This window comes from Scyliorhinus torazame, chromosome 8 (assembly GCF_047496885.1).
Source record: "Scyliorhinus torazame isolate Kashiwa2021f chromosome 8, sScyTor2.1, whole genome shotgun sequence".
Taxonomy (NCBI): domain Eukaryota; kingdom Metazoa; phylum Chordata; class Chondrichthyes; order Carcharhiniformes; family Scyliorhinidae; genus Scyliorhinus; species Scyliorhinus torazame.
The window spans coordinates 60,781,329-60,800,574 of NC_092714.1; the positions used below are offsets into that span (position 1 = coordinate 60,781,329).

Below are 19,246 nucleotides of genomic sequence, written 5' to 3' on the forward strand. Positions count from 1 at the left end.
GAAATTGGTTTGAGAGTTGTAAATCAAATATCATTTTGTACATTGCTTCAGATGACAATATTTGCCCAATTTAAAACAAATTAAAATGTTTTACTCTAATGACAGAATTTTTCAGATGGGTGGTGTGGGAATGCTGTTCCGCGATGCCCTATTGGAGTAATATTAGAAAACCCCAGAGCAATAGTTTACAAATGTTCCTGCTTGGGAGCTCCTGTAAGGTTTTTGGATTCAGGGTCACACATAACTAAGCTAGGCAATTGACTATTCATAAGTAGTTTTATAATAAATTGTTAAGAATCAATAGTTTAGATATGACGCACTAATTAATTGGACAGAAGAAGTATATGACCTGTGACAGTTGACTGGTTCACTGATCCTAGAGGACAGATGGACGGTTGGTACAGGGTATGTTAATCTCAGTAGCTTGTGTTAACAGCATTTTGCTGTCTAGCTGAAGTGTTAGGCAACTCTTCGCTCTATCTTCTCTTCTGGTCCATCTTCCATCTCAAGAAGGCTGCTGCCTGATGAACACTACCCAATGTCCTTGAGTACTTGTTAAAATATCCTTTATCTGGAGGCTGGAAGCTTACCCAGTGTCAATCACCTATTCAAACCCTTCTGACCAATGGATGTAGAGCAAGTATCCCAAGATATCGGACTGGTCACCTCTGCAGCCTGCTCGAGGTCATCCTTTTAGTTTATGTCATGCTAAGGGTAATTTCCTGACCATTTCTAAATACTTGCATAGATTAGGGGTACATAAGACACCATCCTACAAATTTATGATTATCAACATGGAAGCCTGAATCAAGTGGCACTGGCATTTACAGGGACTGTTTAGAAATTGCCTTTCCAGAGAGAGAGAACCAATGCTGTTTGGCTGATCAGAGTTCTATACTGTGCAGAAAATACCAGTTTGCCAAAGGCCCTAACATTCCAGGCCTTGCAGGAGTGTCCTGCAAGTACAGACATGAAATCTGGGTGCATTCAAACCCAACTTTGGAAAGCTATTGTTGTTATAAAAATTTGTTACTATACATTAACAGAACCTGGTAAATTTTCTGAAAAATACAAAACTTTCTTTGGACAAGTAGAAATTTGATGGTCATGTTGACCCATTGGTACCTTGAATCTGAGGACTCCAACCAACTCACGCTGGGAGCAACTGATGATTGAAATGCTGTTTCACAGTGCTAATGTTCTTTATCAGCATAAAATTAATTACATGGAAGAAAATGTTTTAGATAGTATCTGAGGGAAAATGAAAGGAATCGTTTCAATTAGAGTTGACAGTTTTACATTGGAGCTCAATGGCCGATCAGCTGGTCACAGAATGGCTTCAAAATGGAATATTTATGGCCTATGTTAGCAAAAGAAGGTGTAAATCCATGAATGGGGCAATAAAAAAGGTGAATAAAATAAAATACATTTATTTTCTAAATGCTTTTTTTCCCCTACTTCTTTTGTGAGGAGGCTGGAATGTTCTGGACTTCAGCCTCTTACTATGATGCGAGGCACAATTGAGGCGAACATTCCCTGATTCAGTGAAGTTTGTAATTTGCTGTCCCGTTGCAATCTTGAAAATCTAAGTTCAAATGACAGTTAAAAGTGGATTTTACACTTTGGTTCTCTGAATGATCGACCAATAAAACTGAAATAATGTTGCATTGCATTTTTGACCTATTTGTGAATGGTTGGAAAATGTTTGAAGAGTTGATGAAATACTTTGAAAGACAAAACCCTTATTTATCTAAATCTTTGGCTACAAGACATTAATTTTATATTATCTTTGTGGTTAAGCCCTCCAAGCATATTGTTAGATGCCTCAGCCTTCCACTGGAAAGCTCAATGAATGTGTATGTATTGGAGCAATGATCTAAGTGTACTTTTTAACAGAGTGGCCTGTCTAAAACCTGTTTGAATCATTGTCACCAAATTTAATTTATTCATTCACTAGATGTGTGACTTGCTGGCTATTTGGGAATTCTGAGATGGTAATGCCATTGACTGTCAAGGGGAGATGATTCAAATCTCTCTTGTTGAAGATGGTTATTGCCTGGCACTTGTGCGGCGGGAATGTTACTTGTCACTTGTCAACCCAAGCTTGAATATTGTCCAGGTCTTGCTGCATTGCGAATGGTGCTGAAAATTGTGCAGTCACCAGTGAACATCCACACTTCTGACTTTATGATGGAGGGAAGGTCATTGATGAAGTAGCCGAAGATGGTTGGGCCTAGGCACTACCCTGAGGAACTAATGCAGTAATATGCTGGGATTGAGATGATTGACCACTAACAACCACTACCATCTTTCTTCATGCAAAATATGACTCCAACCAATGGAGGGTTTCCCCCCGGATTCCCATTAGCTTCAGTTAGCTGGGGCTCCCTGTTGCCACAATTGATCAAATGTAGCCTTAGTGAGGCTTCCGGTTGCGGCTATGCTGCGCAAGGAGATGGTGGCGCCGATGCTGGCAATAATTGAAGGACTTGGGGCAACCCAGAAAGCCCACGAGGTGGAGATCCAGGACAAAGTGAGTGAGAATGAGGACGAGCTCTTGGGCCTGGCGGTGAGAGTGGAGCGGCACGAGGCGCTACACAAGACGTGGGCGTGACGACTCGAAGACCTGGAGAACAGGTCGAGGAGAAATAATCGGAGGATCCTGGGTCTCCCAGAAGGAGTGGAGGGGGCTGACGCCGCGGCATATGCGGGCACAATGATCGGGGCGCTGATGGGCACGGAGGCCCCCCCGGGGTTGCTGGAGCTGGAAGGGGCGCACCGGGTGCTGGCGAGGAAGCCCAAGGCAAACAAGCCGCCAAGGGCGATGGTGGTGAGATTTCACCGGTTCACAGACAGAGAGAGGGTCCTGAAATGGGCCAAGAAGGAGCGGAGCAGCAAGTGGGACAATGCTGAGATTAGAATATACCCGGACTGGAGCACGGAGGTCGCTAAGCGGAGAGCGGGTTTCAACCGGGCCAAAGCGGTGCGGCATCGGAAAGGAATGAAATTTGGAATGTTGCAGCCAGCGCGACTGTGGGTCACATATAACGGCCAACACCACTACTTCAAAACGCCCGAAGAGGCGTGGGCCTTTATACTAACTGAAAAGTTGGACTCTAATTGAGGGTTTGTGAGGGTGGGGGTATTTGAGGGTTGACGTACGATGGCGGTTGTATATAGGGGGGCAAGCACGCGCAGGGGATGTTATATGGGCTGGGGACGAGAGACAAGGCCGCAACAGAAGCTGCGTCGGGGGGGCGGGGCAGGCTCTGGAAAGCGCGGGGTTTTTCTCCCGCGCGCGGGAAGAAAGGTGGGAGGGGGAACGTAGGAACGTCTACTGATGGGGAGATTCCCACACCGGGGGGGGGGGGCGGTCAAAGGGATGGCGGGGGAAGCCGGGGTCAGCAGGCGTCAGCTGACTTACGGGAGTGATGTGGGGGAGCAGAAAAGCTAGACCGGGATCAAGTGGGGGGGGGGGGGGGGGGGTGGAAAACACGGTTGCTGCTGCACTGGCCGAAAGGGAATGGGACACAGAAGAGGTGGCCGGGACGGAGCCCCGGTTGGGGGCCTGGAGGGTGAGGGAGACGCGGACACGGGACTGGCCCAGAAAAGGAGATGGCTAGTCGGGCGGGGGGCCGGGGGGGGGTGCCTCCAGGACTGGATGCGAAAAATAGAGGGGTAGCAATTCTGGTGGGAAAGCATGTGCCATTTGAGGCCAAGACTATCGTAGCGGACAATGGAGGGAGATACGTGATGGTGAGTGGTAGGTTGCAAGGGGCGTGGGTGGTGTTGGTAAATGTATACGCCCTGAACTGGGATGATGCTGGATTCATGAAGCGCATGTTGGGGCGCATCCCGGACCTGGAGGTAGGAGGACTGATAATGGGAGGGGACTTTAATACAATCCTGGATCCAGCACTAGACCGCTCCAGATCAAGGACGGGAAAGAGGCTGGCGGCGGCCAGGGTGCTCAGGGGGTTTATGGACCAGATGGGGGGAGTGGACCCATGGAGATTTGCAAGACCGCAGGCCAGGGAATTTTCTTTTTTCTCCCACGTGCACAAGGCATACTCCCGGATAGACTTCTTTGTGCTGGGCAGGGCGCTCATCCAGAGGGTGGAGGGGACGGAGTATTCAGCCATAGCCGTTTCGGACCATACCCCGCACTGGGTGGAAGTGGGGCTGGGAGAGGAGAGGGACCAACGCCCGCTTTGGCGGTTGGATGTGGGACTGCTGGCAGATGAGGTGGTGTGTGGGAAGGTAAGGGGGTGTATTGAAAGGTACCTGGAGGCCAATGACAACGGGGAGGTGCGAGTGGGCGTGATGTGGGAGGCGGTGATCAGGGGAGAGCTAATCTCCATCAGGGCTCATAGGGAGAAGACAGAGGGCAGGGAAAGGGAGAGGTTAGTGGGGGAGATTTTGCAGGTGGACAGGAGATACGCAGAGGCCCCGGAGGAAAGATTACTTGGGGAAAGGCGACGGCTCCAGACGGAGTTTGACCTGTTGACCACGGGGAAGGCGGAGGCACAGTGGAGGAAGGCGCAGGGGGCAACCTATGAGTACGGGGAAATGGCCAGTCGGATGCTGGCACACCAGCTTTGTAAGAGGGCGGCAGCGAGGGAAATAGGGGAGTCAAAGATGGTGGGGGAGCCATGGCCCAGAGTGCAACGGAAATAAACACGGTATTCAAGGCCTTCTATGAAGAGCTGACAGGTCCCAGCCCCCAGGGGGGGGAAGAGGGGATGAGAAGATTCCTGGACCAACTGGGGTTCCCGAGGGTGGAGGAGCAAGAGGTGGCTGGTTTGGGGGCACCAATCGGGTTGGAGGAGCTGAGTAAGGGTTTGGGGAGCATGCAGGCGGGGAATGCCCCGGGGCCGGACGGGTTCCCGGTGGAGTTCGATAGAAAGTATGCGGACCTGTTGGCCCCGCTACTAGTGAGGACCTTTAACGAGGCAAGAGGGGAGGGGACCCTGCCCCTGACAATGTCGAAGGCGACAATTTCCTTGATTCTGAAGCGAGACAAGGACCCACTGCAATGTGGGTTGTACAGGCCGATTTTGCTCCTTGATGTGGACGCTAAGCTGTTGGCAAAAGTGCTGGCCACGAGGATTGAGGACTGTGTCCCGGGGGTGATATATGAGGACCAGACGGGATTTGTAAAGGGCAGGCAATTAAATACGAATGTGCGACGGCTCTTAAACGTGATAATGATGCCATCGGAGGAGGGAGAGGCGGAGATAGTGGCAGCCATGGACGCGGAAAAGGCCTTTGACCGAGTAGAGTGGCAGTACCTCTGGGAGGTGTTGCGTAGGTTTGGGTTCAGGGGACGGTTTATTAGCTGGGTTAAGCTCCTTTACAGCGCCCCGGTGGCAAGTGTGGTGACGAACCGGCGGAGGTCGGAGTACTTTCGGCTGTACCGAGGAACGAGGCAGGGGTGCCCTCTGTCCCCCCTGTTGTTTGCATTGGCGATCGAACCCTTGGCCATATCACTGAGGGAGTCTAATAAATGGAGGGGGGTGGTCCGCGGGGGAGAAGAGCATCGGGTGTCACGATACGCGGACGACCTGCTGCTGTACGTGGCGGACCCAATGGAGGGGATGGTGGAGGTCATGCAGACTTTGAGGGAGTTTGGGGAGTTTTCGGGCTATAAGCTCAATGTAGGGAAGAGCGAGCTTTTTGTACTACAGGCAGGGGACCAAGAAAGAGGGATCGGGGACCTACCGCTGAGGAGGGCGGAGGGGAGTTTTCGGTATCTAGGGATCCAGATAGCCAGGAGCTGGGGGGCCCTACACAAATTGAATCTGATGAGGTTGGTGGACCAAATGGAGGTGGACTTCAAAAGATGGGACATGTTGCCGCTCTCGTTGGCGGGTAGAGTGCAGTCGGTAAAAATGGTGGTCCTTCCAAGGTTTTTGTTTGTGTTCCAGTGCCTCCCCATCGTGATCACCAAGGGCTTTTTCAAGAGAGTAGGTAGGAGTATTATGGGGTTTGTGTGGGCGAACCAAACCCCGAGGGTAAGGAGAGGATTCCTGGAATGCAGTAGGGACCGAGGAGGGCTGGCGCTGCCAAACCTAGGGAGCTACTACTGGGCAGCAAATGTGGCGATGATCCGTAAGTGGGTTATGGAGGGGGAGGGGCGGCATGGCAGAGGATGGAGATGGCGTCCTGCAAAGGAACGAGCTTGGGGGCGCTGGTGACGGCACCGCTGCCGCTCTCGCCATCAAAGTACACCACGAGCCCGGTGGTGGCGGCAACGTTAAGGATCTGGGGCCAGTGGAGACGGCATAGGGGTGCAGTGGGAGCCTCGGTGTGGTCCCCGATCAGGGGTAACCACCGGTTTGTCCCGGGGAAGATGGACGGGGGGTTCCAGGGCTGGCACCGGGCGGGGATTAGAAGAATGGGGGACCTGTTCATCGACGGGACATTTGCGAGCCTAGGGGCACTGGAGGAGAAGTTTGAGCTACCCCCGGGAAATGCATTCAGATATATGCAGGTGAGGGCTTTTGTGAGGCGACAGGTCAGGGAATTCCCGCTGCGCCCGACACAGGAAATTCAAGATAGGGTGATCTCGGGTGTATGGGTCGGGGAGGGCAAGGTTTCAGCAATACACCAAGAGATGAAAGAAGAGGGGGAAGCGCTAGCAGAAGAGTTGAAGGGTAAATGGGAGGAGGAGCTGGGGGAGGAGATCGAGGAAGGTCTGTGGGCTGATGCCCTAGGTAGGGTTAATTCCTCCTCCTCATGTGCCAGGCTCAGCCTGATACAATTTAAGGTGGTTCACAGAGCGCACCTGAAGGGGGCGAGGTTGAGTAGGTTCTTTGGGGTAGAGGACAGATGCGGAAGATGTTCAGGGTGCCCGGCGAACCATGTCCACATGTTCTGGACATGTCCGGCACTGGAGGGGTTCTGGAGAGGAGTGGCGGGAGCAATACCTCAGGTGGTGAAAGTCCGGGTCAAGCCAAGCTGGGGGCTAGCAATATTTGGAGTAGTGGACGAGCCGGGAGTACAGGAGGTGAAAGAGGCCGGCATTCTGGCCTTTGCGTCCCTGGTAGCCCGGCGAAGGATCTTGCTAATGTGGAAGGAGGCGAAGCCCCCTAGCGTGGAGGCCTGGACAAACGACATGGCTGGGTTCATAAAGTTGGAGAGGATTAAGTTTGCCTTAAGGGGGTCTGCGCAGGGGGTTCTACAGGCGGCTTGCAACCGTTCCTAGACTATCTCGCGGAGCGTTTGAGGAAGGTCGGTCAGCAGCAGCAACCCTGGGGGGGGTGGGGGGGGGGTGGGGGAGGGGGGAACGAGAGATTGCTTGAGGGGACGGATGAGCGGGGGATAACATGGAGGGTGGGGGAAACTGGCACGAATAGGCGAGAGCCAGTGTATAAAGCTATGTAAATATATCATCTTACCATGTATATATCTTGCTTAGGGCGATTTTGTGTTATTTTGTTGCGGGGGGGGTTGGTTATTGTTTGTAAGGGGAAAAATTGTTTTCTTAAAAAAACTCTAATAAATATATATATATATTTTAAAATGTAGCCTTAGTGACAAGGGTAGTCACTCCTCCTTCACCTCATGAATTCAGCTCTTTTGGCCATAGAACTTCACCTTAGGGTCTTAAAAGAAGTGACTGATGAGGTAGTTGATTCTTTGGTTTAATTTTCCAAAATTCCTTTGATTCAGAGAAGGTTCCAATAGATTGGAAAATAGCAATGTAATTCCTTTATTCAAAAAGGGAGGGAGTCAGCAAGCAAGAAACTACAAACCAGTTAGCTTAACATTTGTCACGGGAAAATGTTAAAAGCGTTTTTTAAAACGTCTGTTTATTGGAATTTTTCAATTTGCGCAAAAGAACAGCTACTGGGGTCAATGTACAACACGTACAGCCCCAAACAACAGTCATTACAGCGCTAGGAACAGAAAGATCAGATAAATCTGTGAGATCCATGGATAAATGACCTGTTTGCACACAAACTAAATACAAGCAATAATTTAGACCTACATCACACCCCAACTTAAAAACAGAAAGACAGAAGAAAACAATACCCCGAGAACCTGGTACTAAGGGGAATTTGGCTAAGTCTTGTAGCGCAAGTTGCACACTTCTCCAGACCCAGACTGGAATGAGGAGCCACCCTCCACCTTCAAGATGGAAAATGACACAGTGAGGACTGGGCACAACCAGACCTATGTTACCAACCCAGGGTCCCATGGAGAAACTAAAAAGACACCAAGAACCAAGAGGGAGAAAGCAAGCCCCCACATCCCCAGCTCCCAGCCCCAGGTCCAAGGACGAAACAGATAATCAAATCACCAGTACCAATAACCCCCCCCCCACCCAAACAAAAGGGCAACAGGCAACCATTGGGTCAAGACTCGAGATGAATCTAGCCTGGTCCCAGTCGAAAAGACAGGAAACCCACACCAGGATGGGGGGACAATCAAAGTGGCCCCAAAACTAGGGGGCACCCTGGGAGAGAGGGCAGGCTCGCACCCTGGAATTACGGCACTCCCCTCAACCACCCAGACCATCAAAAGAAGTAAGGGTTGACCATCCAAAAGCTAACAAAGATCTATGTCTGCTTGTCCGTGCCACCAAGGCCCACCTTGCAACACGATCACCACTAGCCCACAAGGGCATCTAAATTAAGAAGAATCTGGGTAACCCCCCCCCCCCCCCCCCCCCGCCCCCCAACACCTTGTCAAGTCTGAAGAAGAGCACAAACTGTCAGAACTAACCCCTCCAGTCCAGTATGTTACAACAAAACAAAGACAAATGCCATTGAACGTCAAGGAACAGTGGTTTAATTCTCTCTTTTATACGAGGTGTTGCTGTCATTTCTGGTGCCCAGGTTGATGCCAGGTGGTTCGTCCCATTTCATTCCTGTTTGTAGTAGTTTGATCCAACTAAGTGGCTTGCTGGGCCATTTAAGAGGACTTTTAAGAATGAACCACGTTGCTGTGGGTCTGGAGTCCTGAGTAGGCCAGACCAGGTAAGGATGACACATTTTCTTCCTTAAAGGACATTAGTGAACTAGATGGGTTTTTAACGACAATCAGCAGTAGTTTCATGGTCACCATTAGACTAGTCTTTAATTCCAGATGTAGTAATTGAATTTAAATTCCACCAGCTGCCGTGGTGTGATTTGAACCCATGTCTCCAGAGCTTAGCCTGGCTTCTGGACTACTTGTCCAGTTACATTACCACTATGCTACTGCCAGAACTGAAAATATTGCACCCGTTTCAGAAATCAGAGCTGTAATTATAAATCAAAAATATATTTGATATTTTGTATATGTTGTTATCTGATTTGAATATGTATGTGATTGATTGTAGGGTGATGAGGATAATATTGTCAGCCTTTGCTATGAGACTGTGCGGGATGGCCATTCTGTTCTACTCTTCTGTCCTTCCAAGAATTGGTGTGAAAAGCTGTCTGAAACGATAGCCAGAGAGTTCTACCACCTCCACCACAGAACTGCTGTTGGCAGTGAAGGTAAGCTGTGAGTGAGATCCAAGTTCATAAATTTTCTGCAGTGCAGAAGGAGGCCCATCGCATCTCCACTAACCCTCCAAAACTACTAAGATCCTGCCCTATCCCCATAACCTTACACATTGATCATGACCAATCCACCTAACCTTCACATCTTTGGACTGTGGGAGGAAATCGGAACACCTGGAGGAAACCCACGCAGACACGGGTGTCATGGTGCGAGAGTGCCTTTAAGACATGGATGTTTAAGCAATGTACCTTTAAGAAAACAGTGGTGTCATAGAATGGGTGGAGCTCAGCTCAGTTCAGCCATTTTGCAGTTTGATTTTTGCAGGTTTTTAGTTTCAGTTTTAAAAAGCAGTGTCGGTGTGTTTCCAGAGAGCTGCAAGATTTGCAGTTTGGTTTTGCTGAGAGCAGCTAAAAAGTGCCTGGCTGGTTTTGCTGAGAGCAGTTTAAAAGTAGAAAGCCAGTTTGCGACAGTCTCTGCCATTCTACAGAAAATATATATATATATCCTTTAACCTGATGTGATACTGTTTAAAGGTGTTAAGTCTCTTGGAAGTTTGAAGGAAAATTTTAAGGAGTTATTTACTGTTGCAATATTTTCTGAGTTATCTTTGAAGTAAGGGGTGTTAAGAGATCCAATGTTTATTTAAGATGTTAAGTTGAGTTCTTGGAATAAACAGTGTTTTGTGTTTAAAAATCCACGTGTCCATAATTGTAATCCCATCCCTAGGGAAAAAGCCGTGGGCTCGGAAAAGCAACAAATCCATTAAAGGGAGAGGTTGGTTGAACTCCATAATACATTTTGGGGTTCTGAAAACGCCTCGCCCAGAACACGGGAAAAGTGTAAACTCAACGGAGTCAAGTCACCAGAGGCTGGAATCGAACCCAGGTCCCAGTCGCTGTGAGCCAGCAGTGCTAACCGCTGTGCCACTCTGCCGTCAATTAAGTGAAGTTGCCCAGAATAATACCAGTTGCAGATGGCGTTCTGATCCCCGTAGAGACCGTTGACTTTTAAAAAGAGATTAATTTCCCAGCAACCAACAGAAAGAACCACACAACAAGATGTAATGTTTTAAGAATTTCCGGTGACAAGATTGCAAGCGGAAGACACGCACGAGGTGGCTCCCGCTGGAGAACTACTTCTTTTGCCCTTTTTCTTGACACTGCGGGTTATTTATTCTTTGGAAACTCATAATAGTTACTGGGGTAGAGTTCTCTCTTTGCTGAGATGCTCAGAAGAAACAAAGCTAAGAATGGTCTGAGCAGAAACTTGTCAATGGCGTCTGAAGCCTCTCTGGGCTCTGGGAGGTAAAATGGCAGAGTCGGCTTCTTTCTCTCCATCCACTCCACTAACGGCTAAGACTCTCACTAGTATTTTGGCGAAAGAGTTTGGCAAAGCGTGTTGGAGGATCTTAAAAGGTTAATCAAAGAGGCCTTGGCCCACATTTGTGTGGTTCTGGAAAAACTAGTAAGACTGTTGAATTCCATGGAGTCATGATTACGAGCATGGAGATGGCTTTATTGGACCACAGTGATCGGATTGCCGCGCTGGGGTTCTGATCTGACTGGTGGCTGAAATCAATAAGTCATTAAAACCAAGCTGAATGACCTGAAAAACAGTTCCAGGAGGCAGAACATCCGGATTGGGGGTTGCCGGAAGGGATCGAGGGCCATGCCCCCATGAAATGTTTCTTACTTTTACTCTTCTTGCCAGAGTCACTGCACCATTGTCCTTTCTCCCCACTAGATTCTCTTCGAATTTGGAAACAGTTTAGACACAGCATTTTAAGCTCCTTTCCCTGTCGCTCTCTCCTATTTGTAACAATCACCTTTTCCTATGTTCCAGTTTGGACCCAACATTTAAATGTTGGAAAGTGCAGGGTCTGGAGCGTTTTGGGGACCTGTTAATGGAGGAGAGATTTGCTAGTTTTAGGGAGTTAGTTGATAAATTTCAACTACCTAACTCCAGCCTTTTTCGTTATTTTCAAGTTCACGAATTCTCGCATAAGGCTTTTCCTTCCATTCCTATGGCGCCACCGTCTTCCTTGTTGAAGAGGATTCTGTCCTTGGTTTGGCCTGGCGAGGGGTCTATTTCAGGCCTATACAGCCATATTCTCTCATCGTATTCTGCTCCGTTAAGCGGTGTGAGGGCAAAACGGGAAAGTGAATTAGGCCCTAGCATACTTGTGAGGTTGGAGTGATCATCTTCATGTGATCCGTTGAGCCTAATTCAGTTTTAAGGTGTTACACAGGACACACGTAACCATGGCAAGGATGAGTGGGTTTTTCCTAAGTGTTGAGGATAGATGTGGTCCTGTTCTCTTGGCCCAGTTAGCCACAAGCATATGTACTGGTCCTGCCCCAAACTCTTAGGCTTCTGGGCTTCCTTCTGTGATACCCATTCTTTTATTGGCAGCACGGTAGCACAGTGCTTAGCACAGTTGCTTCACAGCTCCAGGGTCCCAGGTTTGATTCCCTGCTGGGTCACTGTCTGTGCGGAGTCTGCATGTTCTCCCCGTGTCTGCGTGGGTTTCCTCCGGGTGTCCCGGTTTCCTTCCACAGTCCAAAGATGTGCAGGTTAGGTGGATTGGCCATGATAAATTGCCTTTGGGTGGGGTTACTGGGTTATGGTGATAGGGTGGCGGTGTGGGCTTGTGGGTTCTCTTTCCAAGGGCCGGTGCAGACCCGACGGGCCTCCTTCTGCACTATAAATTCTATATCATGTTGGAGATATTCCATGTGAATTTAGACCCGTCTTCGCTAGTGGCCATATTTGGGGTGTCGGATTCATCGGTGATTCAGCCTGGGGTAGAGATGGATGTTGTCGCTTTTGCCTCACTGATAGCCCCAAGGTGAATATTATTGGGTTGGACGTTTCCTACTCCGCCACTGCCTCTGCTTGGTTGGGTGACTAATGTCATTCCTACACTTAGAAAAAGTAAAATTCACCATAAGGGGGTCAGTTGAAAGGTTCTATCTAAGATGGCAACCATTTATTTCCTTTTGTAAGGATCTTGTAACCATCAGCTGTTAGGGGGTTTAGGTTAATTATGGTGGTCAGTGGGCTTGACCAAGCAAATTCCCTCTTTGTCTCTTAATCTTATGCTGATTTTAGCTGATTACAGTAAAGACTTAAAACATGACATATTTTTCTAATGTTTATTAAAGATTTTTCATAATAATCAGAGGGACCTGGGTGTCAGAGGGATCTTAAGTGCCAGGGAACGTTCATGGGCTTTAATAAAAACCAGCCAGGATCTGGGCTTTATAAGTAGAAACATAGAGAACATAAGCAAAGAACTTGTGATAAACTATTAAGAATCACTGGTAGGGGTTTGGGAGTATTTTGTCTAATTCTTTATGCAGGTTATCAAGGGTTTGGAGAGGAGACTGGTACCTGAGATTTATATGACGATTCGGGAGGTTTCTACTTGGAGCAAAGAAGGTTAAAGATAATCTTAATAGAGTTGTTTAAAATTATGAATAAGGAGCAACTGTTTCCACTGGTAGAGGATTCATTAACCAGGGGATACCAATTTAAGATATTTGACAAAACTACAGATGTGAGCTGAGAATTTTTTTTATTATGCGGTGTCTTGTGATCTGGATTGCTTTGTCTGAAAAGCTAGTGGGAACAGATTTAATAGTAACTTTGAAAAGGGAATTGGATATACTTGGAAAGGAAAGATTTGCTGGACTGTGGAGAGAAAGCAGGGGACAGTGACTAATTGGAGCTAGGATAAGCATGATGGGCCAAATGATGACCTTCTTTGCAACATGATCCATATTGATAGTCATCATTCTGTTTAATTATCTATAATTTCTTTTACAATTTTGAGCATAAAATATCATTTGGTATGGGCTGTGTGATTTGTGTTTTTACCTTGTTTTAATGTTTTATCTTTTACTGTAGGCTTTATAAAAGCATCCACGTTACTCCCTTTCACACTGCATAGGGATGAACTCCAGGAGACAGTGGATCAGCTAAAGCGCTCACCAGCTGGGCTCGATGTAGTACTAGGCCGCACTGTACCTCAAGGAGTGGGCTTTCATCATGCTGGTAATACAATTTCCATTTTTTGCCTTTTGTATTCTGTAATGTTAACCACTTTGCTGAGATGCTGAAAAGGTCTCATGAAATGAGGCAGATACGTAGAAAAATAATAATTTTGCTAGATAGAATGAGGGCTGATACAATATATATTTGGTTCAGTTTTCATTTAGACGAATGATAGTTTCTTGTGGGTGTGAAGATGATGGAGACTATAAATGTTTACCTTAAAACAGCTTATTTGGGCTTAGTGCTCAAAAGAAGTACTGAGCCGACTTCCGGTTGCGGCTATGCTGAGCTAAGTCGCACGTTCGGCAGCTCCCGCCAGAAACGGACTTTTGGGCTCTTTTTTCGGGGCCCGAGCTGTATGTGTTCAACGGTTCCCAGTGTGGGAAGGTGACAGTAGATTTCCCCGGCACTGTGTGGTTTGGACCAGGAGTGGAGCGGTGAAAATAGTAATTTTGGTGCATCGAAAAGTGCGAGGGAGGAAAGCCAAGATGGCGGCGGGTGGAGACCAGACAGCGTGGGCGCAGTGGTCGCATGAGCAGCAGGAGTTTCTCAAGCGCTGCTTCATGGAATTGAAAGCAGAGCTGCTGGAGCCGATGAAGGCTTCGATCAACCAGCTGCTCGAGACCCAGAAGGCCCAAGGGGCGGCAATCCGGGAGGTGCGGCAGAAGGCCTCGGAGAATGAGGACGAGATATTGGGCCTGGCGGTGAAGGTGGAGGTGCACGAGGCGCTGCATAAGAAATGGCAGGGGAAGTTCGAGAACATGGAGAATCGGTCGAGGAGGAAGAACCTGCGGATTCTGGGTCTCCCGGAGGGAGTGGAGGGGTCGGATGATGGAGCATATGTGGTCACGATGCTGAACACGTTGATGGGCGCGGGTGCCTTCCCGAGGCCCCTGAAGCTGGATGGGGCCCACCGAGTCCTGGCGAGGAGGCCCAAGTCTAACGAGCCGCCGCGGGTGGTATTGGTGCGGTTCCACTGCTTGGTGGACAGAGAGTGTGTCCTCAGATGGGCAAAAAAGGAGCGGAGCAGCAGGTGGGAGAATGCAGAGGTCCGTATATACCAGGACTGGAGCGTGGAGGTGGCCAAGAAGAGGGCCGGGTACAATCGGGCTAAGGCGGTTCTGCATCGGGAGGGGGTGACTTTTGGGATGCTGCAGCCGGCGCGACTGTGGGTCACGTTGAAGGACCGGCACCATTACTTTGAGACGCCGGAGGAGGCGTGGACCTTTATTCGGGCTAAAAAGTTGGTCACGGACTGAGGGTCGGTTGTGAGGGGAGGTCGCGGGGGGCTACTGTGGTTACTGTGCTTTGGGGGATGTTCTGTTCTGTTCTGTATTGTTTCCTTGGGTGCTGGGTGGGGTAGGGTGAAATGGTTCGAAGTGGGGGTTTTGTGAGAGTGTTGGAAGGACGGGCGGCCCCGTTTTGTGGCGGGGGGGGGGAAATGGGAGGCCCGAGGTGGGGGAGCTGGGATTAGGCCGCAAAAGGGAGCTGCGCCAGAGAGGGCGGGGCTGGTTTGATGGAAATCACGGGCTTTTTCCCGCGCTAGGGAAGGAAGGGGGTGGGGCCGGGGGGGAAGGGTGGTGGTGGGGAGGAGCGCCCGCTGATGGACAGGAGGGGGGGGGAGGGGGGGAGGGGGGAGAAGAGACTACCACACTGGGGGGTCGATGGAGTGGCGGGTGTGGTCGGGGTCAGCAGGAGTCAGCTGACTTACAGGAGTGCTATGGGGCAGGCAAAGCAGCTAGGGGGGACCTAGCTGGGAAGTGGGGGGGGGGGGGCTGCGTTGCTGGGTTGCTGCTGCACTGGCCAAAGGGGAGCTGGAGCTTGGAGAGAGTGTCGGGGCGGGGGTCTGCCGCTGAGGGGAATGTATGAGTGCGGGAGGCGCGGTCACGTGGCTGGCCTAATCGCCGGGGGGAGCAGGAAGCCCCCTGATCCGGCTGATAACTTGGAATGTGAGAGGCCTGAACGGGCCGGTCAAGAGGGCCTGTGTGTTCGTGCACCTGAAGGGACTGAAGGCAGATGTGGTTATGCTCCAGGAGACGCATTTGAGGGTGGCAGATCAGGTTAGGCTAACAAAGGGGTGGGTAGGGCAGGTTTTCCACTCGGGGTTGGACGCAAAGAATCGAGGGGTGGTGATTTTGGTGAGGAAGCGGGTGTCGTTTGAGGCGCTGAACATCGTAGGTATGTGATTGTGAGTGGTAAGCTGGAGGGTGTGCGGGTGGTATTAGTTAATGCATATGCTCCGAATTGGGACGATGCCGGATTTATGCGGCGCATATTGGGCCGGATTCTGGACCTGGAGGCAGGGTGCTTGAGAATGGGTGGGGACTTCAACACGGTACTGGATCCAGCATTAGACCGCTCCAGGTCCAGGACGGGTAAGAGGCCGGCGGCCGCCAAGGTGCTGAGGGGGTTTATGGACCAGATGGGAGGAGTGGACCCGTGGAGGTTTGTCAGGCCGGGGGCCAGGGAATTTTCTTTTTTTTCCCACGTCCATAAAGCCTATTCCCGGATAGACTTCTTCGTTATGAGCAGGGCACTAATCCCAAGGGTGGAGGACACGGTGTATTCGGCCATAGCCATCTCAGACCATGCCCCGCATTGGGTGGAGCTGGAGCTAGGGGAGGAGAGGGACTAGCGCCCGCTGTGGCGCCTGGATGTGGGCTTGCTGGCGGATGAGGAGGTGAGCGGGCGGATCCGGGGGTGCATTGAAAGCTATCTAGAGGCTAACGATAATGGGGAGGTGCAGGTGGGGGTGGTCTGGGAGGTGCTGAAGGCGGTGATTAGGGGAGAGCTAATCTCCACTAGGGCCCATAAGGAGAAGGAGAGGAGAAAGAGGGAGAGATTGGTGGGGGAGATTTTACAGGTGGATAGGAGGTATGCAGAGGTCCCCGAGGAGGGACTACTCAAGGAATAACGAAGCCTCCAGGCCAAGTTCGACCTGTTGACCACCAAGAAGGCAGAGGTGCAGTGGAGGAAAGCGCAAGGGGCGGTGTATGAGTACGGGGAGAATGCTAGCCGGATGTTGGCACACCAGCTTCGGAAGCGGGAGGCAGCAAGGGAGATTGGGGATAAAGGGGGGAACACGGTGCGGAGTGCGGTGGAAATAAATGGGGTATTTAGAGACTTTTATGAGGGGCTGTATAGGTCTGAGCCCCCGACAGAGGAGGGGGGGATGCGTCGATTTTTTTGGATCGGCTGAGGTTCCCGAGGGTGGAGGAGGAGCCAGGTGGCTGGGCTTGGGGCGTAGGGCTGGAGGAGCTGACTAAGGGGCTGGGGAGTATGCAGGCGGGGAAGGCACCGGGGCCAGGTGGGTTCCCGGTGGAATTTTACCAGAAGTATACGGACCTGCTGGGCCCTCTATTAGTGCGGACTTTCAAAGAGGCGAGGGTGGGGGGGCCCTACCCCCCGACGATGTCCAGGGCGCTGATCTTGAAGCGGGACAAGGACCCATTACAGTGTGGGTCGTATAGGCCAATCTCTCTCCTCAACGTGGACGTGAAGCTGTTAGCGATGGTGTTGGCTACCAGAATTGAGGACTGTGTCCCGGGGGTGATTCACGAGGACCAGACGGGTTTTGTTCAGGGAAGGCAGCTGAATACTTATGTGCAGAGGCTCCTTAATGTAATCATGATGCCTGCAGTGGAGGGGGAAGCGGAGATAGTGGCGGCGATGGACGCGGAGAAGGCCTTCGATAGGGTGGAGTGGGGTACCTTTGGGAAGTGTTGAGGAGGTTTGGGTTCGGGGAGGGGTTCATTGGTTGGGTTAGGCTACTTTATGAAGCCCCGGTGGCGAGTGTGGCCACGAATCGGAGGAGATCGGAATACTTTCGGCTGTACCGGGGGACGAGGCAGGGGTGCCCCTTATCCCCCTTGCTATTTGCATTGGCAAGTGAGCTCTTCATGGTACACCTAGGGGACCAGGCAAGGGGGATAGACGAGCTTCCACTGAAGAGGGCGGAAAGGAGTTTTCGGTACCTAGGTGGCCAGGAGCTGGGGGGCCCTACACAAGCTCAACTTGACGAGGCTGGTGGAGCAGTGTGAGGAGGAGTTTAAAAGGTGGGATATGCTGCCACTCTCCCTGGCACGTAGGGTACAGTCGGTGAAGATGATGGTGCTCCCGAGGTTCCTTTTCATATTCCAGTGCCTCCCCATCCTGATCCCTAAGGCCTTTTTTAAGCGGGTCAGTAGGAGAATCATGGGATTCGTGTGGGCGAAAAAGACCCCGAGGGTGAGAAGGGTGTTTCTGGAGCGGAGTAGGGACAGAGGAGGGTTTGCGTTACCTAATCTGTGTGGGTATTACTGTGGCGATGATACGCAAGTGGGTAATGGAGGGGGAGAGGGCGGCATGGAAGAGGCTGGAGATGGCATCCTGTGTGGGCACGAGTCTGGGAGCGCTGGTGACAGCACCGCTGCCGCTCCCGCCGGCTAGGTACACCACGAGTCCGGTGGTGGCGGCGACTTTGAAAATTTGGGGGCAGTGGAGCCTCCACAGGGGTGAGGTAGAGGCTTCGGTTTGTTCCCCGATCCGGGAGAACCATCGGTTCGTCCCGGGGAGAATTGATGGAGTGTTCCTGAGCAGGCACAGGGCAGGAATTAGAAGGATGGGGGACCTGTTTTTAGATGGGACGTTTGCGAGCCTTGGGGCGTTGGAGGAAAAATTCGGGCTTCCCCCCCGGAAATGCCTTCAGGTACATGCAGGTAAGGGCGTTTGTAAGACAGCAGGTGGGGGAGTTCCCGCTGCTTCCAGCACTCGGGTTCCAGGATAGCATGCTCTCGGGGGGTGGGTTGGAAAGGACAGGGTCTCGGCGATCTACCAGGAGATGGTGGAGGAGCTAAAGGGTAAATGGGAGGAGGAGCTTGGGGAGGAGATAGACGAGGGTGTGTGGGCGGACGCCCTGGGTAGGGTTAATTCTTCCGCCTCTTGCGCCAGGCTTAGCCTGATACAATTTAAGGTTCTTCACAGAGCGCATATTAGAACATAGAACATATTACAGGGGCGAGGCTGAGCAGGTTCTTTGGGGTGGAAGACAGGTGTGGGAGGTGCTCGGGGAGCCCAGCAAATCACACCCACATGTTCTGGGCGTGCCCGGCGCTGGATGGGTTCTGGAGGGGAAATGTGAGGACGGTGCCTAAGGTGGTGAACACCCGGGTTAAGCCGAGCTGGGGGTTAGCACTATTTGGGGTATCGGACGAGCCGGGAGTGCAGGAGGCGAAAGAGGCCGGTATTCTGGCCTTTGCGTCCCTGGTAGCCCGGCGGAGGATTCTGCTACAGTGGAAAGATGCGAGGCCCCCAAGCGTGGAAGCCTGGATCAGCGACATGGCAGGGTTCATTTAATTGGAGAGGGTCTGTGCAAGGGTTCTTCAGGCGGTGGCAACCGTTCCTAGACTTTCTAGTGGAGCGTTAGGAGGTGGTCAGCAGCAGCAGCAACCCAGAGGAGGGGGGGGGGGGGGGGATATATGGGGGGGGGGGGGGGGATATATGGGGGGGGGGGGGGTGTACTTTGTGTTTTCTACTGTGTTTATTATTGCTTAATGGGGGGGTTTGTATATTGGGGGAATTCGTGATGTAGTTGTAAGATGTTTATTTATGTGTTCTTTGTTTCTCTTTTTTCTGTAAGGTGGGGGGGGGGGTTGTTGAAAATATGTAAAAATTTGAATAAAATATTTATTTTAAAAAAGTAGTACTGAGCCAAGTT

General features: G+C 50.8%; 1 protein-coding gene across 3 annotated transcripts in view; it reads left to right on the forward strand.

Annotated features, from left to right (window-relative positions):
* Window positions 1–19,246, forward strand: part of polq (polymerase (DNA directed), theta) — a 144,080-nt gene that overhangs the window by 15,943 nt on the left and 108,891 nt on the right. For all 3 annotated transcript variants that reach the window (XR_011948657.1, XM_072513705.1, XM_072513706.1), the window contains exons 9-10: window positions 9,329–9,488; window positions 13,405–13,551. Coding sequence is in view for 2 of the 3 variants with exons in the window: in XM_072513705.1 (XP_072369806.1) it covers window positions 9,329–9,488; window positions 13,405–13,551 (307 nt within the window). In the remaining variant the exon portion in view is untranslated. The remainder of the gene's footprint in view (window positions 1–9,328; window positions 9,489–13,404; window positions 13,552–19,246) is intronic.